Source organism: Hypomesus nipponensis, chromosome 25, assembly GCF_054491055.1.
Source record: "Hypomesus nipponensis isolate SF chromosome 25, ASM5449105v1, whole genome shotgun sequence".
Classification (NCBI taxonomy): Eukaryota; Metazoa; Chordata; class Actinopteri; order Osmeriformes; family Osmeridae; genus Hypomesus; species Hypomesus nipponensis.
Genome location: NC_140385.1, coordinates 7,211,531 through 7,236,470, shown reverse-complemented (window position 1 = coordinate 7,236,470; position 24,940 = coordinate 7,211,531). Strand labels below are relative to the sequence as shown.

General features: G+C 47.3%; 3 protein-coding genes across 4 annotated transcripts in view; 2 read left to right on the top strand and 1 right to left on the bottom strand.

Moving 5' to 3' along the window:
- Positions 1–533: 533 nt before the first annotated feature.
- Positions 534–5,711, bottom strand: cckar (cholecystokinin A receptor). The gene is made up of 5 exons (XM_084691464.1): positions 5,474–5,711; positions 4,328–4,579; positions 2,910–3,171; positions 2,572–2,699; positions 534–2,388 (listed from the first exon to the last, which is right to left on the bottom strand). Exons 1-5 carry the CDS (start codon positions 5,598–5,600, stop codon positions 1,754–1,756), a joined length of 1,404 nt encoding a protein of 467 aa, XP_084547590.1. The 5' UTR covers positions 5,601–5,711; the 3' UTR covers positions 534–1,753.
- A 927-nt stretch (positions 5,712–6,638) lies between these two features.
- On the top strand, positions 6,639–18,883 carry tbc1d19 (TBC1 domain family, member 19). 2 transcript variants are annotated; one of them, XM_084691830.1, is made up of 21 exons: positions 6,639–6,834; positions 7,014–7,086; positions 7,172–7,217; positions 8,233–8,308; positions 8,436–8,510; positions 8,690–8,753; positions 9,251–9,297; positions 9,432–9,542; positions 9,776–9,848; positions 10,309–10,347; positions 11,268–11,380; positions 13,444–13,518; positions 13,713–13,775; positions 14,646–14,730; positions 14,859–14,903; positions 15,016–15,048; positions 15,173–15,282; positions 15,476–15,567; positions 15,926–16,041; positions 16,691–16,761; positions 17,862–18,883. In XM_084691830.1, the coding sequence occupies exons 1-21, from the start codon at positions 6,736–6,738 to the stop codon at positions 17,934–17,936; spliced, it is 1,581 nt and encodes a 526-aa protein (XP_084547956.1). In that variant the 5' UTR covers positions 6,639–6,735; the 3' UTR covers positions 17,937–18,883. The 2 variants fall into 2 exon arrangements, with proteins under 2 accessions (XP_084547956.1, XP_084547955.1); XM_084691829.1 differs by having other exon boundaries at positions 8,690–8,759.
- A 1,633-nt stretch (positions 18,884–20,516) lies between these two features.
- stim2b (stromal interaction molecule 2b) overlaps positions 20,517–24,940 on the top strand; it is a 31,972-nt gene continuing 27,548 nt past the window's right edge. Inside the window, exon 1 of the mRNA XM_084691277.1 lies at positions 20,517–21,639. Within this exon, the coding sequence (XP_084547403.1) occupies positions 21,507–21,639 (133 nt within the window). The 5' untranslated portion in view covers positions 20,517–21,506. The remainder of the gene's footprint in view (positions 21,640–24,940) is intronic.

Genomic DNA, 24,940 nt, shown 5'->3' with positions numbered 1-24,940 from the left:
CCCTGTCTGGAAGTAATCCCTCTCATTCAGACGCTCTGGATTTAAGCTGCTAAAAGCTGAAAGCCACTCAGAAAAAGTTCCTCCACTGACTCATCCAGGTTTCTATTAGGACCACCTGATGTTGGTTTAAGTGGTGGATATTGGACATCCATTTAGATGGTTTAACCAGACTAATCCAGTTTGTTTTTAACCGGTACCATCCTACTGTCAAAACCATCCACAAAAAAACAAATCCAGCTTCAATAATCAATCTTCATTATGTCTGAATGTTATAGATCATGTGCTAATGTTACGTTAAATCATCCCATGTCACAAAGCACGGGTGCAACTAGACAATGTAAATGAAGGCTTTAGTGAAGTGAAAGCTCATGCTGTCTTCACACCTCTTAGCCAGTAGCTCATCGTTTGGGCCCCAACTTTGATGGTGGAGGTGTGGGAGGGACAAAATGACTATAATGAAAGACGTTTTGACAGTAACATATTTAGACTTTTATTTTCATTCCGTTTTCTTGATGGATACATATTCAATCCAAGTAGATAACAGCAAGCTGTGACATAAACCAGACAATTACATGTCATGTAATGTCTACTCATGTAATGTCAAGAAAAACTCAAATGGAAATCGGGACAAAAAACAAATTGCTACATTTGCGCTACAGTATTTCATAACTCAAGGCAACAAACAGCAGGTGTGATTGACAGTTACTGCCGGGATCTTGTCCTTTGAAAACAGCCAGGCAGGTGTCAAAGGTCCCACGCCACGATAAGATCATGTCATGCTTAGTACACGATTGTGGTAATCCCACAAAAAGTACACAAAGACTGTCAAGGACAAAAACACAGCACTGTTTGGGTTCTTACAACTTTTAGGGGCACGATGTTCAAGTAGAAACATAACAAACACCTGTGTGAGGAATGCAATGAATCGGCAGCAATTTACATAGTTCTGTGTGTTGTAAAAGATTGTCAAAGGGAGAAATTGAATTTTTTACAAATGAAGGAGTAGGTTGCAAGTTTCGCAGTTGCAGAGTGGCCTCTAAGGTTTGGGCAAGAATGTGTTCACAGCCAGAACGTAGAGGGTTATGAAGTGCTTCGAACGGTATTCCACTCCCTCTACACAAAGCAGCTCTTCAGCTAGTGTGGCTTGGAGATCTTACAAGGCGCTGAAAGCATTGCTATGGCGTTTTCTAGGATTGCCTGGACAGCATCACACCTAAGATGGCTGGGTGCTGTTTCGGAGGGGGGGGGGGATGGTCTCGTGATTTTACATAAACAGGGATAGTGAGGATTGCTTGAGGAGAAGGTTGGGGTGTGGGTGGGAATTGCTAGGGCGGGGGTCTGTAAAAAGCACTGAATGTTCACTATCGTGTCTGACAACATGATCTACAGTGCCTTATCCTCACCACCCTATCCCACTGAAGCTTCGAGGACCTTACATCATAGCAAGCTCATAGCAGCATGTGTCACTGTCTCTCCGCTCGCTTCACTCACCAATGTCCAAATGTTCTCCGCAATGTAAACATCACGCTTCGACTCATCACTAACGAGTCAACAGAGAGAGACCCCGAAGACTGTCGGGTTCCTTCGCCCGGCTCTTCGTCTTTCCACTCCCAGAGTCCAGGCGAAGCGACGATAAAGGGGGAGAAAGCAGAGGCCTCAGAGTGGAAAGCTTGCCAGACGGCGAAGGAACACCTGTTTGTCTCCCCTCCCTGGCGACTCACTCCTGACGGGCTGTCGGCGGGGGGGGAGAAAGCTAAGCTTGGGCGGAGCCACGGACGCTGCTATAGGTGAAGCGGGTGCTGCCGGTACCGGGCGCCACTTGGCCGTTCTCCGCCCCGCTCCTGCTCCTCCCCTTCCCCCCCAGTCCCCACCTTCCGCCTCTCCCCATCCCGCCCAACCCTCCTCTCTCCAACGCGGCCCCCCTCCCGGACGGACACGTGCAGCAGGCGAACGTGGAGAGGATCCCCTGGCGGAAACGCTTGTTCATGAAGCAGTAGATGATGGGGTTGACGCAGGCGGAGGTGTAGGACAGCAGGTGGATGAAGGAGATGGGGGTCCCCGAGAGGAGGCGGTCGGCCGAGCGGCGGTCGAAGGCCCGCCAGGCGTTGACGGCAAAGATGGGCATCCAGCACAGGAAGAACAGGCAGACGATGACCAGCAGCATGCGGACCACCCGCTTCTTGGCCAGCAGGTTGGAGGCGGAACTGTTGCTGCAGACCCGGCTGAGCTTGGCCTTGGTGCTGGACGCCGTGCTGCTGGTGTTGCCGGTGCTGACGGTGGAGACCTGGCTCTGCTGGTGCGTGAGCTCCACCTTCTTCTTCTTGCTGGGCTGGAGGTAGCAGCCATCGCTGTCGCCTGGTTTGACGCTGCTCGTACTGGACTGGCGCTCTGTCAACAAAAATATCCACGTTGCAGTGACGACTTCAGAATCATCTCATGCAAGTGACGTGGTGAAATGGAATGTCCGACGAAGGTCATGCAGGTAGCAACACAATGTTTTCAGTGATCCAAATGTTTTGATAGGCCGGATTGGAGAGTTTTAAAATGGCGGTCAAGCTGTTTCATATTCACCCCGGCTCTGTTTGCGGTTGGTCGTCTCAACCTTGATGCCCCTGTAGAGCTCCAGGGAGATGAGTCCATACGCTGTCATCATCACGATGCCCGGGATCAGGAAGAGCAGCAGCAACAGTGACACGTACCTGACAAGACAACAGGACATTCTGATTGGTCAACAGCTGCCAAGTGTGATGGGTGAGTGTGGACTTCATGGTATGGAATGTAATTATAATCACACTGTACGCTTCAGAAGAGATTTTCTACTCATTTAACGACAGCTCTTCACACAATATGTCTTGGCACAGACAAAATAACTCTTTACAAGGTCCCAAATGAGACTATCTTTCTCTAACCAGGACTGTTGAATGACATCACTGGGCCACACCAGTCGACACATGTTGCCGGTGCTGTTGTTGATGCGGGTGAAGGGCACCAGCTTGCTGGAGATGGGATAGGGCAGCATCAGCATGAAGGCCACCACCCAGGTGGCCGAGATGACCTTGGCGGCGTGGGACTTGGTCTGCCAGGTGCGTGAGGTCAGCGGGTTACAGATGGCGCTGTAGCGCTCCAGGGAGATGGCCACCAGGTTAAATGTAGACACAGTCACAGAGACACCTGATTGGAGGAGACGGGAAAGTGGTTTCCATATGAAGTTTTGATATAATCTCCATCACATATACAGTGTATACAGTATATGTAAATGTGTTGACTTTCTCTGCTACATGAGTATAATATACTTTACACATGCGAAAGATTATACATACAGCTCCCACGATTTTTATTTGAATACCTATCAGGGTGTAATATAACCTTGTGAAATGAGTATTGTAATGGTTTTTATGCCCTTGTCATCTGGTTTAGTAGAATACTTGGTCTGTGACATTTTAACTGCTTGCTACTTTGGAGTTTACAATTGAGCGGGGACAGAGGTACGACTGAACACTTCAGGATTTTCAACAGAACGATCTGTTACCGTGGGACGCAAACAAAGTCTCACGGTGATACTAATAACATGAACTATAAATACATCTGCGCTATCAGGGGAAGCGATCTAGAGGGATATACACATAAGCAAATTACACGGGGAGACCGATTATGCCACCACTGCATCAGTGTCACAGTCCTTGTGTCCATCCATATGATCATATCGGTCAGTGACATGTCAAAGACGCACACATTTTGCAGTGACTCTCAAGATTTACGAGTGCCACAGCATTAAGTCAGGGATAAACGCCTTCTAACGAGGGACAGCGAATACATGAGCACTGTACAACCAAAGTTGTTTGAATGGATACTTTTAATCAGCCCTTTTACTCCATGTTTTTGTAACTGTATCTGTAACCTGCAGCTTATTCTTCCCAGTAAATAGATCCTTAATAGGGAGACAATTGGAGTAGCCTCCCGGCTACGGGACCAGGGAACTCAGCCATGTTTGTCACAGCAAAGATGACTTTATTTGGAGTCTGTCATCACAGCCCGCATGGGGTTCTAGAGCCAAAATGGAGGGATCTGGCCTCTTTAGTTTTCCGAGGCATTCATGTTTTCTTCCGTGTTGTGTTATGAATGAGGGATCCAAAGGGAAAGAACCTACCAAGTGTGTGGACAGAGGGACAAAAACAGCATTTATGTCACTGCACACACTCTGTCCCTAGAACTGCGACCTTCGCTGGTCACAGATATGTCTGCATTGCGTCACAAGCCGGTCCATCCACCCGAGCAACCAAGAGTCAACCCGCCTCTAGAGGTCGCGACCTTAGGTAGCTCCACTCACCCATAAAGTACATGACCACCTTACAGATGCCACTGCCGAAGACAAAGTCCTTCATGAGGTTGGGGATCAGGGTGAAGGGGATGCAGAAGAGGCAGAGCATCAGGTCGCTGGCGGCCAGGGACAGCAAGAACAGGTTGGTGACGGTTCGCATGCGGCGGTTCCGGACCAGCACGGTGATGACGAGGCTGTTGCCCAGGACGCACAGGAGGAAGATGAGGCTGTAGAGGAAGATGCGTACCGTCTGGTCTATGTCTGGGAGAGAGGGACGACAAGAGTGGGTGAAGAGAACGAGAGAGAGAGTGCACTTCATCTGTTCACTTCAAGGAGCTTACAGATTTCCACACCCACCTCATATTATCACAAGAGTTTATCAATGTTTGTTCATTTAGCTATTTAGTATTTTCCAGGTCAGTGACAATCAGGTCAGTGACAATCCATTCAGTTCACAAGAATAGACATATTATACATTACATATTATATTAATTTAGAACAGTATCCGTACATTATCAATATATAATGGTTTGTAATATTGTTAGAGCCTACCATTCCTCCTTAATTTAAAACAAGTTTGAATTTGTATTTATAATTCCACATGCAGGGTCATTGTCAGGGAAACATTTCAACCATGAAGGGAGCAATAAATTATTTGAATATATTCTGCTCGAATGCATGTCTCAAAGGATAGTGCATAGTTTTGTGTAAACCAATTTTGCGAAGGAACTGTAATTAATTCACCAACGTGTCTCAGTATCTCTGAGACACTCCTGACTTAACACACATCGAGGCTGGACTTTCGTGTCTAAATGTAAGCTATTGAAGTAAAACATCATGACAGTTTTGAGAAACTACACAGTATTTTAATTTTTGAATGATTGTCATGTGCCAATTGGCTACAGGATCTATTTTTTACTGTCAACATTTCATTTTAAACAAATTGATAATATTAACACGTGCAGTTGATAACGCGCATTGTATTGACCTCAGCGCGTTAAAAAAATCAACCTATGATTTTTTCCAAATCCTGCATTAATCATGGCCCATTCGGTCGGTATACAAAATACAAAAGGATGACACTTGGAAAAAGTATCTTACTTTCCCCAAGATATGCTTGAATATCCAAATATTCGAGGTCAAATTGTTGCTTACCTTTCGGCTCTGGAGTAGTGTAATTTTCATTTTCGCACTCTGAGACATTTTTTATTCCAAAATCGCACAGTATCTTATACAAATTGGTGGAGTTTATGAGCATGTCATGTAAAGTGAATGTCTCCATTTTGTCCTTCGCTTACTTGTACAGTACACTATTGCAAAAATTCGGATAAAAAACACTAGGCTACATACTCTAAAACTGTTCTAATTGTAACATTTTGACTTAGTCTGCACATAAATCTTTGTCCCTAAAAAACTTTAGACGACCTTATTCCGTTTCATATTAAATTATCCAACAATCAAATGCATTGACTTCAGAACAAATCAAGAAACATTTGACCATGTTGCTCTGTGCGTGTAGACTGTTGCGCCTCTCAGGTCGGTTGCTTAGTTCTTGAGAAATTGTCCAGTTGTGCGTGGATGCGAGTTGTACTTAAATGGGACCCCGCCTCTCGAGTGAGCGCACAGAGAAGTGCAACCCTATTCTAAACAGTCTGGTCAAAGGCGTGTTGCTTGTGTTGAATCTGTTCAACATTAAAACGAATGTAGGCTATATAGCAGTTCAAAAAAGTAAATTTTCATAAACAATAGTTGATGTCCTTGTTTTGTTATAGTATAACATCCTGCTTTGCAAATCATGTCAGTAGGTTGCAAATGACAAAAAAAACATTCACTTGCAGTATGCCTGTGTGTCTTAATTGATTTTGTTTTGTCAGAGATAAAACGCTATCATTATGGAAAGACTGAGTTCCTGCGTTGTACGTCATGATTCGAGGGCATTCTGTGCACATGCTGCTACCGTGATTACATAGGCTAGTGATGTGAGATAGAGATAGAGATATAGACCATGTCGTTTATGGCCTTTAAAATATTGCCTTTAACAGACCAGGCTAGAACTGGTTAATTAATGATTGCTTTCTAGTTAGTCATAGTTAATATATTTTGTCCATCTTGATCTGCCTGTATCTATAAAAAATACCATTCATATATGCAAGTCTGAGAAACTTGCCATTAGAGAAAGACGTGAACTCAGGAAAACAGACCTATCAGACACAATAAATGGCATCGCACTTTCTGGAGGTTGTTTGCTGCACATAACTCTGGTGCTAGGAACTGATGTCTCACGTTCATGTTTCCTCCAAGTGCTTAGTCCAGTTGCTAAGTAACCACTGCAGAGCCAGGCTGCATCAGTGAATGTCCGATGGGTTCAGAAAATCACATTTTGTTCCTTTAGCCAGCTCACCAAAAGAAGCACTGAAATGATGGATGAGGGAACCGAGTTATCTCTGACAATCGCTCATATTGTTCAGCGACTGAAAGGAACTCATTTACACTCTCAAATTGAGAGACAAGCTAAAGTACGTAGCTAGCTAGATGACTATCAGCTCTGCAGAGCCTGTGCAACAGCCAATGGTGTCCTAACTCTTATCTGATATGTAGCAGGTGTTATTGTATTGCTGGTGCAGTACATCATTAATGGAAGAACAATTTAGAAAGGATGCATAATATTGCTAAACTTTTATTTTATTCTGTTTAGGATTGTTTAAATCAGCCCGAGATAAAACTAGACTGTCTTAAAGAGGACGTGCGCAATTTTCTCAAAACATCAGGTAAGCGCGTAAAACTATTTGTTGTGATCAAAATGATTCCACCCCACATTTGACCTGAAAAAAAAACATTTGTTTTGTGTTTCAGGTTGGGAGAGAAAGCTACAGAATGCAGTATACAGAGAAATGCACATGTACGTTTGATTTTCCAATAGAACAACGTGTATATTGTGTTATAGTTTCAGTACTCTAGCTTACTATAAGCAAATTCGTAATGGTTTGTACCTGCTAAAAGATAGCTTATAATGAGCCACTGTTAACTAAAACTAATATATTTTGGGCCACTTTTTACTGTAGTGTGAACATAGCTCAAGTTGCTGTTTGGCTGAGTAGTTATAACAACTGTAACAGTTGTTATAACAACTGGCCCCGAGTGAATCAACTGCTTTGCAAAGTTTGCTTTCAAAACGCACAATGGAACAGATACACACTCCGATATCCGAACGGGCCCCGTCCTAGTTGATTGAGAATTTTAAAACGGGGAATGACATGGAATGCTAAGCCAGATACCGTTAGTGCTATAATTTACCGTCTCTGGAGCAAAATGTAAACGTTTTCGCTCTCTATTTGATAACAGCGTAGTAGCACTCTGGCAAGACCCGGGTCCTCTCAGGTCACTCACAATGTACGGTCTCTAGAATGATAAGTTCTGGGTGACTAAGCAGCATCCTTGAGTTTCGTCCGCTGCGAACTTCACTCAATGTCTTCAGTCTGTGAAAATCCCCCAGTTTGTTTTTTAGCGATAACTTTGGACAGCGACGTATTAAGTTGACTTATGCCTTCCTCTCCATGTCATGAGTCATGAGCGTCTTCTTTTAGGTAAGCTGTTAACATTGGTATGAGTGCTTTATGTCCCCTGTCAGACTCCAGGGCCTTGTGTAGAATGAGTTGAGCCTGTTTAACCTAGTTAGACTGGATGATAAGTGGGAGGAGATGGGAGACGGATAGAGGTTCCGGTTTAAACGAACTCTCAGTATCTCAAATGGGAGGACACCGTCGGTGGCTGTCCACCTCATGTGCTGTTCAGCTTTGATTTTGCCCCCGAATTCGTATTGCGTCGTGTTTGCTTATGCTCGAATGATTTGTAGTCCGCAAGTCACTCACGCACACTTACTCACTCCCTCAATCTGGTGTTTTCGTGTCGACTAGGCGGCCCGCCCCCAGCCACCCCTCTGCCCCCCCGGAGCACCACAAGGAGCCCCTGGCCTACATGCGCACGGCCCAGGTCTGCCTCATCCCCTCTCTGTCACTCTCCCTTCCTTTTTCCCCCAGCCCTGGTGTTTTTCTTTTGTGTGTTCGTGCCCTACTTAGACGGCTGCCTCATACCAAGCTGTGTGTGTCACTCTGAACAGGCCAGTTGGGAGAAGCGCATCCTCAAAAGCCTGAACAGCATGTGCACCGAGCTGGGTGTTCCTCTGGCTCGTAAGGTAGGCCCTGTCCCAACATGCATGGCGCTCAACATAGAACAAAAAAGCATGTCCCATAATCGAGTTTTGCCACGTGCGTTTGATGCGAGGTTCATTACGACTCCACATCGAGCGTCACCCCCCCCCCCCCCAGTCTATATTTGGCTCCCGATCAGTCTGGCTCGTTTGTGGTTTTCCAGAGGCCTGCGCTGGAGCAGAAGGAGCTCACCAACAAATGGAACGAGATGGGAACAGACGAGCCAGGTGTGTGTGAGTCATGCGTCCGCCTCTTCTTCTCACCCAGGTGCGTTTGGTTTGGCGCGTGGCGGTTTGCCCCTGGACGGGTTCACCCTGAACCAGAGCTTTGTGCGTGTGCACAGTGTCCCACACGGCATAACGCTGTCTAACAATACTAGGGAGAATAGGGGTATGATAACATTTACGAGTGTGAGCCGACCTCAGGTATAAACACACTGGAGGCCCAGCAAGTCCAGAGGCTAAGCAGACTTCCCCGGTGGCCTGGCTACAGTAACGAGAGCCCCCCCCCTCCCCCCCCTCCCTCCTGCATGCCCCTCCATCTGAGCACACAAGACCCTTGACTTTATGACAGTTTCTCCCGAGTCTGGAGCTGGAAAATCCAACTTCAGACAGCAGGATGCATCTCTGCAGGGCCACATAACTCACTGGAAACGGGCATAGGAGGTGACAACAGGGATTTGGAATGTCTCTTTTTCTTCTCTCCCTCTCTCTCTCTGCCATAGATCTAAGTCGCTTCAGGCCTGTCTATGCCCCTAAAGACTTCCTGGAGGTAAGTATTTCATCTCCAACTCCCCCCCCCCCCCCCCCCCCAGGTTCTGGTCAAAGACTCCATTACAAATTGATATTGGGAGGGGTAGGTTTTTTATCATCCGTAATGGACCACATCTCCCATGACCCCCCTAGGTGTTGATTAGCCTGCGGAACCCCAACTATGACATCAGCGAGGAGACCAGCGCCAGGAGCCACTGGGGACTGATCCAAGTACCCCTTTACGTCAGGGATATACCACAGATGGTAGGGTGTGTGTGTGTGTGTGTAACTTGTGGTTCCCCATGTTGTCGTGTGCGTGAAGCCTCCAGTTCAGTTTTGACTTTTCATTGTTTAAATCTGATCAGTAACAGATCAAAGTTAATGACTGTTAAACGCCAAAAGCAATGTTTGATGTAGTGAGTGATGGTTTGTGAAAACCTTAAATACTGAGATGGCGTTTGATGCGGTGTCTAGTCTGATGGTTATCTGACCCACAGAGAGAGGCCTACTCTGAGCTGAATCTGACCACTGGACAACTGGGCATCGATGACCACACCCAGGTTCACCCAGGTAACAGCCATCACAACAGTCTGTGTTTCAATAGACAAAGGTCTCTTTTCCCGCCAATATATTTCAGCAAGATCACTGATGGCATACATTACATACATGTAGTCAGCCCAAATCTTCACATGGGAAAGGTTCATTCAGCAAATACGGGGTTGGAAGGGATTAAACCACAGGCTTGCATTGTATCAGCTCTCTCTCTCTCTCTCTCTCTCTCTCTCTCTCTCTCTCTCTCTCTCTCTCTCTCTCTCTCTCTCTCTCTCTCTCTCTCTCTCTCTCTCTCTCGTGCCATTTCGTCTGGGATCCCTCAAAGAATATTTGTGTGCCAAGGGTTTAAATATCTTTTGTGTCCTGAGCCTTGTATTTGTAATCCAAACTGATAAAGTTGCCACTTCTCTGGAACGGTTGCCACTCCGACATTAGAACTGAAGTGTTTCTGTGGCCTGCCTCTCCCTTTGTCGAGCAGATATGTTTGAACACGAACATGTTCGCATCGGAAAGAAAGGTACGTTTCCATATCTTATTCTTATCGTGTTTATATAAAAGTGTGTATCTTTGTTATTTGCTTTTGCCATATTGTAATGCAGCCAAACTAGAATGCGTTTCCGACGTGTTTGGAGACACAAACCCGCGCTCAAACGGACACACACACACACACTTGCATGTGCACACACTATCTTTCGAAGGAAACCCACTAATGTCAGCACATGCCATAACTAATCCCCCCCTTCAGTCCCTCAAGTGGCGTAGTCCCCACTGCACGCGGGCCAGTCCAAACACCGCAGGCGGGGGGGGGGGGGTCTTTTCCCCCGTCTCATTCCCGTCCCTTGGTGCCATAACTTAAACACCCTCCCAAAGGCCAATAAGATCCTTCCGCCAGTGGTCACATCAAAACACAGGGACCCTTTTTGTAAACACGCTCTCAGGCCCTCTGTCAGCCTGGCCGTTGGAATGTGTTTAGCACTCGGGTGCTTAGGCCAGCCCCTGGCTAGCAGGCCCCGCAGGCAGGCAGACAGGCAGGCAGGCAGGCAGGGCACTCTGAAGACGCATTAAGGAAGATGAGGGGCTGAATGTTTACCTGTCGGAGATGTTATGGCTCTCTGACACCCGCAGTCAAGGGCCATGTGTGTTTAGGACTTGACACGGTACACACAGGAAGACCGAGTGCATTTCTGAGAGTGATTTAGGCTTCGGCAGAGCGCCCGAATGGTTTATTGCGGCGGAGGGCGGAGGGGGGTGGGGCGGGGGGGGGGTGGTGGAGTATTTGCGTCTCTTGGTTTTGAAAAGTGATGCGCTCTCGTCCAGGGGTACAGGGTAGGAACGTCAGCATGTGTGTCCCGACACGCGTGTGTGTGTGTGTGGAGGTGTCCTGCTAGCGTGTGGCGTTGACGCGGCGCATGTGGGCTTGTGTGCGTGCGTCTCCAGTGGTGGGCGAGCAGGACAGCGCTGCAGCACAGCAGTACAGCAGGCAGGGCTGTCCCACCGGGCTCCGGGCCGACCTCTGGGCCCTCGCCCTCAACTCCACCAACGAGCCAGAGGTAACACACACACACACGCACACATGGATACACTCAAGTGTGCTACGCAGACACCCACCTGCTGACATACACAAGAACACGTGTATGATTATATACACACACACATTCATATGAACAAGAGATGCATGCTTATACACACACACACAGAAACACAAACTGTGTCCACCTGTTCCCCGATGTTCTCTGTTTGTGAGTGGTCGGTGTAAACCTGCCATGCGTGCACAGCTGCTGCTGTTCCCAAACACCAGGTTGCCTAGGGCCTGAACTCTTTACCTCCTGCCCTTTGCACTGTTAATGATTGGCATGGCCCACTGAAGTCGTTTTTGTCCAACTCTTGAGCTCTTTTGTTCGACTGCACATCAAATGGATATTGAAGCTTGTTTTTCGGTGGTGGAAGTGTATGAGCTCATCTGTTTGTTTCAGTAGGAATTTATAAGCATTCTGTACATGTATTGTAATGGATATTTATGATCGTTTACGCCTGTAGATGTGTTTATTGACGTTCACCGGACAGGTGAACGTCACCGCTCCTGATAACGGACTCACCAGAAAGTACAGTGTGTGACACGTCTTCAATAGGCGGCTTCATTCTAAAAGCGTTAGGTACCGTATGACTGAATAGCATACCTGAACGCGCGCACACACACACACACACATTCACACACAGCAGTAGCTGCAGTTCTGGGTGCTGGTTCCTACCGAAGGCCACCTCAGGGGACATGAATAATGCCCCGGGGCAGATGTTTACTCCAGCGGACGGTTGTAACTCCCTCCCTCCCGCCATGCCAAAGTAATCAAACGCAGGGGCCATTTAGCTCAGTTAGCTCTCTGGCACGCTTGCCAAAGCGCCTTGTGTGGCACCACAACACAGGCCCTCGCTTGTATAACTGTGAGCTCCAGCGACCCCCCCGTCAGGATGGAAAACAATGTCTGCCGTGGGGTGATGGATCCCTGGGAAGAGCTCCAGAGGCCCTGTGGGGGGTCTGGAGGGTGTTACCCAGCCCCAACGGACGGGCGGCCACCCCGGAACCAGGACGACGAGCGGGGAGCTCGTCAGCCGCGGTGATGCCAGTCACACGACGCAGTCCACTTCCCCACAATCCATCAGTGTAAATGAGGGGGGCTCCCCTTCCCCCGTGAGAGACCACCTTTGAGGTTTCTCGTGTAGGAAGACCAGGAATGACATGGTATCCACGTTACATCTAGCTGGTAGTGTGGGTTTCACTTGACATTGACCCAGAAGGAAATGGAACACAGTTGGGTTGTAACAATGAGACTAATATTTTCTCTTCATGAAGTGAACTGGCTTCTAGCTGAGTACTCATACCACATTGCGACTGTCCCAGCCATTTCAGAACTGTACTTTAACAACTTTGACCTGGTGCAACCTTGCAGATCACATCCTCCCGATTCAAAGTCACTTTTAATATCTTCTCTTGATGCTATCCAGACGATTTCAAATCCTGTCTTTGTGTTATGGATAGCACATATGTCTGCGACCTGCCTCTGGGCTCCTAACACATGGGTCTCCATTCTGGCTGTTCCTTCCTCCTCATCCCCAGAAAGTACCTCTTGTCTGTCAGAAGCGGAGGGGTGGGTTATGTTCTATTCTTCCTCCCTCTCCTCTGTCCTCGCCTCATCATTTTACGATCGCTCATCTCCCGCCGGAGACAGATAACCGTTTAGCGTCTATGCTTCAAGGCTTTCAGTCCCCCACTGACCTCAACCATACTAAATCGAGTCGAGTCTGGCAGATCAAGAAACCTCCACAAGATTAAATCTATAATGTGGTTTTGGGAATATTTAAATATCGTTTGGGCTCAGGTGATCAGTACCATGTTGGGTCAGAAGACAAAACCACATTACCCCGTCTTGCTGTGTGATTTAGAAGTAAATTTTAGTTTTGGAGTAACCTGCCGTTTTTTGGGGGTCACGTTTGGTACCAGATTTATACTACAGTAGGTGATGTAATAATGCTGGAATTGTGGTCGGCCATTTTCATCCTCTCTTCTCTATCATCCGTAATGGACCACATCTCCCATGACCCCTTTCTTCCTCTCCAGGACATGATGCGCTATGAGCAGCTGAAAGCCGGTGTGATCCACCACGACTTGCTGGTGGACAACCTCATCTACAAGGTAGGGTCAACCTTCCGGACACCTCCGGCCATGCTGCAGTGTAGGCATGTTCATACCCCTGGGGAGCATAAGACCCCCCCCCACACACACACACACACACGCACGGAAGATCCCTTTGAGGTGGGATGAGGGGAGATGGGTTTCTGGCGGTGAGACTGGCGTGATGAGACTCGTGTTTTCTTTGTTGTGACCAGGACGTGAAGCTGACGGCCAGTAATGATGACTACTACTTTGTGTTTGAGGATTTTCTCTATCAGGTAAGTGTCCCCTTTGCCCTCCTTTCTTTCGCATGCGTTTTCCCTCTTTCCTCCCCCACACACGCAGTCAGGGATATCTGTATAGAGTGCTGATAAGCAGGTGTGCACGGAGGCTTGTTGAGCAGTGACGTACACCGTGTCCACAAAAACATCCCCGAATAGAAGAAATCAAACACGAGTCACTAATGGTCCGTTAAAGTATGTCATCGATCATCTAGAAATCGCCTTTATCCGAGTTTCACGTTTCCTTTGCTCGAATCCGATCCGCCTTTTTTTTTTTGTGCGTTTGCCGGGGTCGCTTCTCCAGCCAGCTTGTTTGTCCCCGATGCACCTGCGCACCCTTCCCTTTTCGATTATCCCAACTGCCTAGCAAATTTCCCGGACCAAAAAATGAAATACCGAGAACGTCTTACTCGAAAAATGAATGACAAACTCTTGAACAGCGCATTCATTGGGTACAGTCCCAGTGCCTCGTCTGAGAGTGATGCCTAATGACCTCCGTTGCTGCGACGAGCACGTCTGGCGCAGAGGGGTCCTGTTGATTAAACAGACGCACTCGTCGAGCGTGGTGGCCCTCGAGCCGGCGAGGAAATTGAAATGTCGCCGAATTGATCTAAGAAGACATCCACCGAGGCCCCCTCATGTTGTCCAGAGAGCTGGAAAAGGCCTCCGTGCATGTTACTTTCTCATCGCCCAGCACTCGAGACAGGCAGAAGGCTTTTAATAGATGTTCTCCTGGAGTACGATTGAAACATCTCAAGCACCGTATCGCCGACTTTTCTCCCACATCATTTGCATTACCAGAGGTCGCATAGTCCGGGAGCGTATTCATCTGTGTGTGTGTGTGTTTGTGTCCATCCGTACCCATAGGTGCTTCTGTGTTTCTCTCGAGACACTGTTGTCCTAGAGCACTTCAGCTACAACAGCGCGACCCCGCCCAAGTCCCACGTACAGGGTGAGTAGCCCCCCCCCCCCCCCCCCCCCAGAACACAGCGCCTGATATCTAAATACAGACGTCCCTAAAGCCACTGGAATGTCCCAGGGTTTATCCGTCCTGATGTGGGTTTGTCCGCCCCCCCGCAGGTAAAGTGGGAGCGGAGGAGTCTGCTGTGGTGTACCCCCCCAACGGTAAGAAGGGGGTAGCGCGCCCTCCGCCCCCTGCTGTGACATCACACTAACACGACGCCGGGTCAGCACAGCACGACTTTAGACACCTTTCTTCTTCTCTCCTCGCCAACAGGTGTCATCCCCTTCCATGGCTTCTCGATGTACGGTGAGTGTGCTACAGCGACCCCGCAGGCGCTCGGGCTCACGTGGAAAAGGATTTTGAAGGTGTGAACCGTTTGGTCTTTGTGTTCTTCTCGCTCGCGCGCGCGCGCGCCCGCGTGCCCTCACAGTGGCCCCTCTGTGCTTTCTGTACAACGAGCCCTCGAAGCTGTACAGCGTGTTCAGAGAGATGTACGTGCGCTACTTCTTCAGGCTGCACTCCATCTCGTCCTCTCCCTCGGTAAGGCCCAACGCACAGAGACTGTGTGTGTGTGTCTGTGTCTGTCTATTCTCTGTTTGGAAGACGGATGTGTGGGAGCGGCCACTGGATTTTGGTTTGTTTAGAGAACGGCGATATGGTCAACCGCTCTTGTGGGATGAACATGGATATACACTGATATGAGCGTGTGCCGGCCGGCCGTGATGTCTTGCAGGGTATCGTGTCTCTGTGCCTGCAGTTTGAGAGTCTTCTCCAGTCCCATCTCCCCCAGCTGTTTTACCATCTACGGGAGATCGAGGCTCAGCCGTACGTTAACACCCGTCACACCTGCTGTGTCAGCTTGCCAGACCATTTTTGCAAGACACTACGTGGTTAAAAGTCATGTTTGGTACATGGTTATTGATGTATGGCCAGTAATGAGATTTTTGTTGGAACATTCAGTCACTTCTTATACGAATTAAGGGTGAGTTTCTCCTGCCATCTGGTGGCCAAATGCTGCTAACACATGTATTTACTTTGAGCCTCAAAATTCCCCCCCCCGACGACGTTCACCACATTCATATCCTCATCTTGCAAAGAGGTAACAAGGGAAACCTCCTGATTCTGCCTTGACGTTTAGGATGACTGATGGTCGTTGTGGCCGTCTGTGTCTTGTGCCCCCCAGTCTGCGCATAGCATTCAAGTGGATGGTGCGGGCCTTCTCCGGTTACCTGTCCACCGACCAGCTGCTGCTCCTTTGGGATCGCATCCTGGGCTACGACTCTCTGGAGATAGTAGCAGGTAGGACACGCACACAAGCAGGGGCCGTCACGCTGTGGAGGTCGCCCCCTCTGATTCCGCATTAAGTCCCCAATCACCACGCTGGCTGACCCGCGTGGACCCGCGTGGTGCTTGGCTTCATTCTGGAGCTATGTTGATTACTCACTTGCATTGAGGTCTCCTCTTCCTCCGTCCTTGCACTCTGCGTCTCCTCTAATCCGCCCCCATTTCTCTCTCCCTCCCTCTCTCCCCCCCCTCTCTCTCACTCCCTCTCTCTCTCCCCCTTGCTCTCCCTCTCTCTCCCTCCCCTCTCTCACTCTTTCTCTCTCTCTCCCCCTCTCTCCATCTCCTCCTCTCTCCCCTCCTCTCTCTCTCCCCCCTCTCTCTCCCCCCCACTCTCTCTCTCTCTGTCTTACTCTCTCTCTCCCCCCCTATCTTTCTCCCCCCTCTCTCTCTCCCCCCCCTATCCCCCTCTCTCTCTCCCCTTCTCTCCATCTCCCTCTCCCCCCCCCCTCGCTCTCTCTCTCTCCCCCCCCCTCTCTTTCTCCCCCCCCCCTCTCCCCCTCTCTCTCTCCCCTTCTCTCCATCTCCCTCTCTCTCCCCCCCTCTCTCTCTCCCTCTCTCTCCCTCTCACTGTCTCTCTCCCTCCCTCTCACTCTCTCCCTCTCAGTCTTGGCGGCGTCCGTGTTTGCCTTCCGGGCTGAGAATCTGATGGAGGTGACGTCGCTGGCCTCAGCCGAGGTGAGTGGCAGGGGTCAGTGGGACGAGCGGTCTTAGCCGCCACCCCTCTCCCGCTCCTCCTCTCCTCTCTCTGGCACACTCACTCTGTCGCTCGTTCGCCCAGGAGACAGGAATAGCCCCTGACGGCCTGCCAGTAGCAGTAACCCAGTCTTCTGCATGCACACGCCCGAAAAAGAAAAAAAAAAGAAACGCTTGCTGGCTATTTTAATGCGCCCATATCACTCTGAAATGTGACAGGATCACTGCTATATATGCTGTTCTCGTGTGTGAGAGACAGTAATTTACAATTTGAAAGTTATTAAATTCATGAAGAGCCAATCGTTTCCATTGATGACCACCACCGTGTATTTTAAAGCAACAAGCACAGAGCACTAATTCAAACGGCCCAGCTACTTGGGGTATTTCAATTAGACCCAACGATTCTCTCACGTGCCTCGGACATGTCACTCCACGAATAGACCAACAAAAATACAAAGTCGACCCAAACCAGCCCAGGCTCTATAGGCTTCCCAAGAGCGGGCTGAGAGACAGGCACCCGAAACCTTAAGGTGAACCGCCCGCCTCTCCACCACACACACATACATACATACATACATACACTGTGTGTAGGGAGAGGGGAAGGTGTGTGTGGTATGGGGGGGGGGGGGGGGAGGGTTGTCTAATCCTCAGAGTGACGCACAGGCGTCGGGTTGACCTGATGCTAAGATGCTGGCCGGCACTATTTGCTTGCTCATTTACCACCTGGTCCACTGGAGAAGGTATCATAACATGGCTCCCGGGGCCCTTATTTTTAGAGCCCAGCCGAGGGCTGAAATATTACACCCTTTCTGTAAACATGATAGGACTCTAAATTTAATACTACCCCATCCCACCCCCACCCACTATCCCAAAAGGCCAGGGTTAGGGGAAGAAAGGGGACATATTGCCCTGCACGACGCAGCTCTGCATCATTGCAAGGTTGCAGGTTTGTCTATGGATTCTTCCAAGTCTTTCCAGTGCGCTTTCGGGAGAAAGATTTCCCCCAGAGTTCCTTTGCTTTTGCCGTCTGCTCGAGGGGCGCTGGGGCTAAACGGCAGCTGACGGCTGTGTCCTCTCCCCAGGCCGTCCTCGCCGACCTTTCAACCCTGAAGGTCATGCCCCTCATCCAGATCTTCCTCTTCGCCACAGTCATCTGAGGAGCGCTGTGTGTGTGCCCATGCGTGTGCATGCGTGTGAACATGCCAAGGTACCTGGCCACTGCAACGCCAACCATCCTCTGCCAAACACAAATACCAAAGCCCTACATGAACCACCCATGTATGTCCTCTGTTGCCGTATTCCCATCGTATAGAAAACTACATTTCCCATGTGCACACACCTAACAGGAATCATTACCGCCATGTATTGTGTCGTTAGATATTACTACACAGTGTGATAAGGTCCCCATATAATGTAGGCTAAGCTAACATCCTGAAGACATGCCCTCTAAAGTCAAATGATGCATTTGCTAGCTTGGACCACCTTTAATTGTCAGGAATATGTCAGGGAACTATATATGCGAGCCCTCTGATTAACAGTATGTTCCCACTAGCTATTCATTGCAGTGATGATAATAAATATTTATGAAAAAATAAACGATTAGAAGCTGCTGTCCTGCATGTCAACTCTGCCAAAGGAATTGTCAAAGGCATACAATAATTATCATATTATTTATACTAAAAATTAGGTTGTTCCTGTGCTTGTGTAGAAGAGTGTAAGCGCTCACAATATCAGTAACTTAAACTAGTACCAGTATATGATATGACAATGGTATATATCTCAAATGAATGTACAGTAAATGATTGAATGCCTTTTGCTCAACAGTCAGTAGTTCTTAGTATTTATTTTTACTTAAGGTTTTTAAAACATCTTAATGTATAATTGTTCTATTTGTTATTAGAATTTGCTCCAAAAAATCATTGTTCAGTGTTTTGCCATGATGATGTTATTGCCACCGATTTACGATTGGATGTTTTTTTGTGGTCATAATATGTATTATCAGTTAATTCAGTTACTATGTTTTTCTTTCTGAGTCAATAAAATGTTTACACTTGTGTTTGGCAAAAGGTATGCACCTTTTAATAAAAAATTATGTTGTTGAATTCTGCCTTTTCAATTATGAACTGTTTCTGTGCAATAAACATTGACAATCATATTTGTGTTCCTGTTAGTACACAACATATAGACAGATCTTGATTTGGCACTCTCATATTTCATTTCCACAGTTGCAATTTGGTCATGCTTGCTCCATACTGTGGCCCAGCATAACCAGTCTTACTATGTGATTGAGTAAATATTTGGACAGGGTGTACAGCACTTGGACAGTTAGCTACAGCCCTGAGCTTCAGCAGGGACAGTCGGTAATTGACGGGCTCAGGCTGTATCAAGACACTTCCCACAAGGCATCCTCCCCAGCCTAGTCTGCTATGATTTTTCTTTGGCTGCCTTCCTTCCTGTCCCTTCTGCGTGCTCATATCAAATTATGCTGCTTGCCTCTTTTCATTCTCTCTCTCTCCCCTTCCCTCCCTCCCAACCCCTCCTATTTCCCTCCCACTCTTCATGCAGCACTGCCATGCCTGAGGCGTTACATCTGCCACCTGTTTATCCCGACTCCCACGGCCCGCCATGCTTATCACCCCACCGGCGCTTTCTGTGTTATCAACCTGGTGCCTCCTTCAGCCTCGAACTGGACAAATCCCCCCCCCCCCCTGACACTTCCTCCCGAAAGCGCCCCTAGTGGGTAACAGGGTGCGGTGCTGCAGCGACTTGATACCATCAGTCATCACACTGGTGCTGCTTGCTGCTGAAAGATATCTTGTAGATGGGACTATCGGGTGTCCCCCTCTCGCTCACAGGCACTCTTGTGTATAAATATATTTGCTAGCGCGGTCCAATTTATAGTAATAACGCAGTCTGAAATGGTGGGTGAATATTAAATTGAAAACAAGGAACAATGTATGCGAAGTCGTCCTAGATTGTTAGGGTTATAGGGTTAGTTCGTTACGATCTTAGTCTACAGAAAACTGGGATTTGTAGGCCTACAGTAGGCTATGTGGATTAATGATGTAGGCCTGTAACCAGACCGCGATACGTAAATAAACCATGAATAAAACACATATTTTAGCATTTACATACGGCCTTGAAAAAAAGCGTATGCACATTGAAGCTTTACCTTATGACTACGGCGACCATGATTTAGGAGGCTCCTTTCCCGCTTCTTAATACTCAAAATTTGACAAAAGAATTTGCTAGGCAACCAATCACACATTGCCATGTTGGGACAATCTGACCAATAGAAGGGCTCAGCAAGGAGGAAAACTTGGACGGAGCCACGGTTGTCGCGCGACGGGGACCAAATGCAATAGGAAGCGTGAAACAATAGACCGAGAGGCATACGCGTCACCGTGACGAGGAAACACCATGGAGGCATTATAATGAGAGAACCCCCCCCCGAAGTTTCTGAAGAGAATTCCTCTGCTTTGGATGCAGTTTACCCTCCAGACAGACCAGGTCCTCGCCGGGTAAATGCACGAGTAAAAGAACGAACGGTTGCCTGTGTATGAGGCGTGGAATTCTTTGGATGCGATACAAAGTGACCACGGAGACATCCCCGGTGAATCAGACGAATCATTGTTACAACATCCCCGCGCAAATGCCTTGCGCGTAGGGACGGCATACATAGAGTCCCTGATGTCAAATTATTTGCATACTTACTTCCGCCCCAAGGATCTACTTCTGCATAAGCCGGCCAGCAGTTGATACGACAGTAGCTACAGACACATGTAGACTACATTATCTAGTGAAGACATGGAACCCTGATATCAACTTCATTAGAAAAAGTGGGTGAACGTCGTGGGCGGCTGTCGTTTGGATAAAGTGCCCGTCGGAGGGATTGGAAGGACGAGAGAAGCTGCTAATTCTTTTTTATGCATATTGGATTTTCTACTTACATTTGAAGAGGCGGACCTCTGTGACTGCCTGTTCAATATGCCGAAGGAAACACCGATATCTGCATGCTGTACGTGGAAGTACAGTGACGTGAAGTAAAGTACAGTATTTTGTCTTAACTCATTCAAGGATCGGATATTGCACTTGAGTCGCAGGGGGTACATTTTTTATTTTTGACAACAAGCTGGCCTTTGGGGCTGTGGGTTTGCTTCGAGAGAGAAAATAATGTTTTCCACTTTTTTTCTTGAAAGTTCAATCATAAGCTACCGTTTTATTCATCTTCTGTAAAATCTGATATCAAGCGCTTGAGGGAAATCGCTTGACAGCCTAAGCTACTTCACGGTCACCCATAGCCTATAGCCTACTGATTACATCTTTAGGCGATATAGCCTATTTAGTCTTAAATTCTAATTTAAAGCATTGTTCAGATGTGTTGACTTTCATTAGCATATTTATAGTATTAAATGCCTATATTGTAAACAAATAATAGCATCAAACGTTTATTTAGAAAATACTCTTTAACTGAGTTTCTTTTTTTTTTTTTTTTACAACAGTCAATCTTACTGCGGTTGAAGTCATTTGATATAGCTAACTGTTGTATCTGACGTTCTGTAGCCTACTTGTGACTCGACACATTCGTGATTTTCTTCCCAAAATGCCATTTTGCCAACAGCGTACATTGTTTTGCACATAGAAGAAACCCGAACAGTTTTTCTTCTTGGGAAGCATATCAGAACCTCATCCAATCACACGAGATATAATAATTAGGTTTCTTCACGATGACTTTCTTGACTCATGCAATGCTACTATTGCTACGTGGACTCGTCATCTCTGCGGTACTTGGATTGGAAAGCGGTTACTCGAATGATCTGTCGAGCCAGACGTCCAATGCCGCAATTGTGGCGACTACAGGTAAGGTTTCCCACGTTGGACACACTGTTGCCTATTATTTACGCATGTTTACCTACAGGGTAACTTTTTTTCAGAGAATATTCAGAGGAATGCCCTACGTAGTGCTTTCTGGAAACTGATAGGAGGCAGGAGTCGTGCTTGCTTCGTCAGTCACCTTTTTTTATACATTGCTAAGAAATGCCGGCATGACTGGAATTCAGAATGCCTCCCATTGGAATGTCCGAAACGGTGGGAGCATCCTTTACTGTTAATGTGCTCGTCTGTAACGATCAAACTTTTTTGCCCCCTGACCTAATGATTACAGGTTATGCTGTCATTGCGCCACTTTTTTTCTGGCCTTTTTGAACGCAATTAGTGGAAATTGAGGTTCACAAACCGGTATGTTCACAGGCTCAGCCAAGGCCAACCACAACCCAACCATCCAATGAATCACATGAACTTAAAAACACAAACTTGGGGGACATGCCTAACCCTGGTATTCCCTTTAAGACCAAGGACTCTTAATCCATTGATGGTCTTAACCTACAAACTGTAGGCCATAGGTGGACTCAATGTCACCTATGCATTGATATCCCACAGGGTGTCAATAGCCAGATGTGTGTGCACCTGTATATGGGGAACCTCTGTTTATGAAATACCATTTAAAACACAACTAGCGGTAACACATCTTTTTAATGTAAGAACAAAATGAATGGTTTTACAGATTGATTAAAGTGTTTATGAAAATACGTATTTTCAATAAGTCCCTGCTGCCATTTGCATAGAGAGTGTATAGTATGTGAAAGCTCAATGTACTACCCTACATTTGAGTGACAATGGAGGGCCGACTGACATACTTCTGGACTTGCTAAAAGCTTCCTGAAGTATATTGGTCATTTTCTGATCAGAGTGTAAACATTAATTGGGGTTGCATTGTAGTTGGGGAAGACATTAAGCCACCTTGTCTATTGAACACAGACATTCTGTTCTGTACCTCATCCCATCCATCCTATACATCTGGCTAAGCTTTTTTAGAAGGCAATAAATTCTTGATTTAGACAGTTGTTATACATTAATGGCTGGCTGTTTACAACCACAAACTTGCCTCTTAAAATAAAGTGGGATCTAAATTGATTGCCAATGCAAGCATGCTCGCCCCTTTCCTTTGACTACTCGTTGTGATGATCTCAGGGAATTAATGTTCTATGTCAGGGTCATTTTGTATGCTTAAAGACCTTTTAGCTCAAAGGGGTTACTGCACTGTCAATGGACTTGACGGAAGAAGCCATGTTCCCATCTGGCCATGTGGAAATGTCATCTGCCTTTCACACTGGGCTCCTGTCTATGTGAAGAGTTTGACTGTGTGTGAGAGGGAGGGGGGGGGGCAGCTGCTCAATTGCACCTAGTATATGGACATACATTTGTGTCAATGTAGTGTTATCGGAATGAAGGGGTATTGAAGATGGTATTAGAGGATGTTAAAAAGGGTCATATTTTTGGGATTAAAAAAGGATATTCTTCAGCAGTGTTCATGTTTGTATACTCGCAGGCATTCCTGATGGTGTGATCTGTGTATGTTTGAGTGTCTGTGTCTACGGCCATGTGTGTGTGTGTGTGTGTGTGTGTGTGTGTGGGCCAGTACGTAAAAGCTGGTCCTTGGCATCTTGAGGCTTCTGGCCGGCAACTCAATAATGAAGGAATTTCCTGTCTGCAGATGGGTATCACAGACTGCGGTCGTTAGGGGAAGGTCACAGGTTCAACCCGTCTCACGCTGGGCAGCGGGGGTTGGGTGTTTGGTCGCTCGGGCGAGTAGGAAGCAGGGTTGACCATTTGGTGCCTGTGTTGTTTAGAAAACCCTCTGGCCAAGGGACCCCACTCTGACGTCGCTGTTCAAAGGAACAGGCCTGGAAGAGAAGGAGGGAGGGAAGACGTTGGAACGGAAAGGGAGAAGAGGGGGAAGAAAGAAGGGGGATGTACTGAAGTGTTGTTTGAAGGGGTCGTGGGAGTAAGGCCCATGTCCTCATAAATGTAGCCTTGTCGTGACTGGAACAAGGAGAATGCAATGTGCTATGTTCTGGCACACTGCGAGACGATTGTGAGAATCCTCCAAACGGCTGTGGTTATGGTGCGGTCAGAACTATCTGCTGATGGGAGGTTCCATGCTTCTGAGCACAGTTAGATTTGAGATTGTGGCCACGGGAACAGAGCGCTCCGTGTTGACTGTATTGTGTGGGAGGGTTTTGGTACTTGTCACTCCAAGTGAGATGTCTCTATTGAAATGGTTATCCTAACCTGACCCACTTTCTTCATAATGACGTAGATGGCCGCAGCATTGTTATTGGGTGTATTTAAAAGTGATAGAACCCAACGTCAAACCTGGGTGAAGGCAAGTGAGGGTGGAAGCTATTGAAACAGTTGTGCTATCTACAAACAGTATAGGAGCCTGGGCCATTTTTGTGTCTGTGAAAATAGACAACCCTGCAGCCACGTAAGTCTCATCGACAAATGGTGGGCCACTGCTACAGGTATCGCAACAACTTGCGTCAATGTTTTCCTTTTTAAAATAGACCAGGTTTTGTATAGTGAATCGCCCTGTGGTTGGTGAGTGGACTTGCTTGAGGGACACTGTGTGTATGGTCGTTCCCACAGTGCTGTGTATTTAGTTTGTTCAGCGTTGAAACAAACAAAAGCTACCGTCTGGACAACAGGAACATGGCCGTTATCAAGTGATGCTTCGCGCCCGCTAGATGATCGTTCTCAGGAAGAAAGTTAACCCTGATGTTCCACATAAGTCTTAGTTACGTAACACCACTGATCATTCAACTAGCACATTGTGCCCCAGGAAATGAATGTTTCATATTCATGTAATTAGTTAAACACGAATAATAATAAATAAATAAATAAATAAGCATGGTTTTAAAAGGTTTGTGTTGACACCATGCATTCCTCAATATGGTTACTGAAGTCCACTAAAAGCTTGTTATCTGTGGGTTTAGAGAAAGGCCACTCACCCTGTTCTGTGTTTTGTAGCTAAGTATACCAAGCCCAGATCTGCATTGATACGGCCATCTCTCTGTACAGAGACCCTGCATTAATACGATGATCTGTTTGAAAAGCAAAGTAAACATTTGCCTTTGTTCCAAGTGCTTGTTGACTCTGCTCTGAAGTGCTGATGGGATGAGAGGGAGGATGACATTTGCATTTCATGACAAGTTTTGCATTTTGGGACACTTTGCTCCTTTGTAAATATCTTGGGTTCCTTTTTTCCTTCTTTAGACCGAATGTGGCCCACTTGACAAAAACCAGGCCCCGGCTACAGCCC

Bases quoted from the DNA above. Each gene is read 5' to 3' on its own strand.
- cckar (XM_084691464.1), bottom strand. From the start codon at position 5,600: ATGGAGACATTCACTTTACATGACATGCTCATAAACTCCACCAATTTG. The intron at 3,172-4,327 runs GTGAGTGGAGCT...TCCTCCAATCAG, and splicing joins GGTGGTCATGTACTTTATGG to GTGTCTCTGTGACTGTGTCT. The intron at 2,700-2,909 runs GTTAGAGAAAGA...TTGTCTTGTCAG, and splicing joins GATGTCATTCAACAGTCCTG to GTACGTGTCACTGTTGCTGC.
- tbc1d19 (XM_084691829.1), top strand. From the start codon at position 6,736: ATGATGGATGAGGGAACCGAGTTATCTCTGACAATCGCTCATATTGTT. The intron at 14,731-14,858 runs GTGAGTAGCCCC...GCCCCCCCGCAG, and splicing joins GCCCAAGTCCCACGTACAGG to GTAAAGTGGGAGCGGAGGAG. The intron at 15,049-15,172 runs GTGAGTGTGCTA...GTGCCCTCACAG, and splicing joins CCATGGCTTCTCGATGTACG to TGGCCCCTCTGTGCTTTCTG.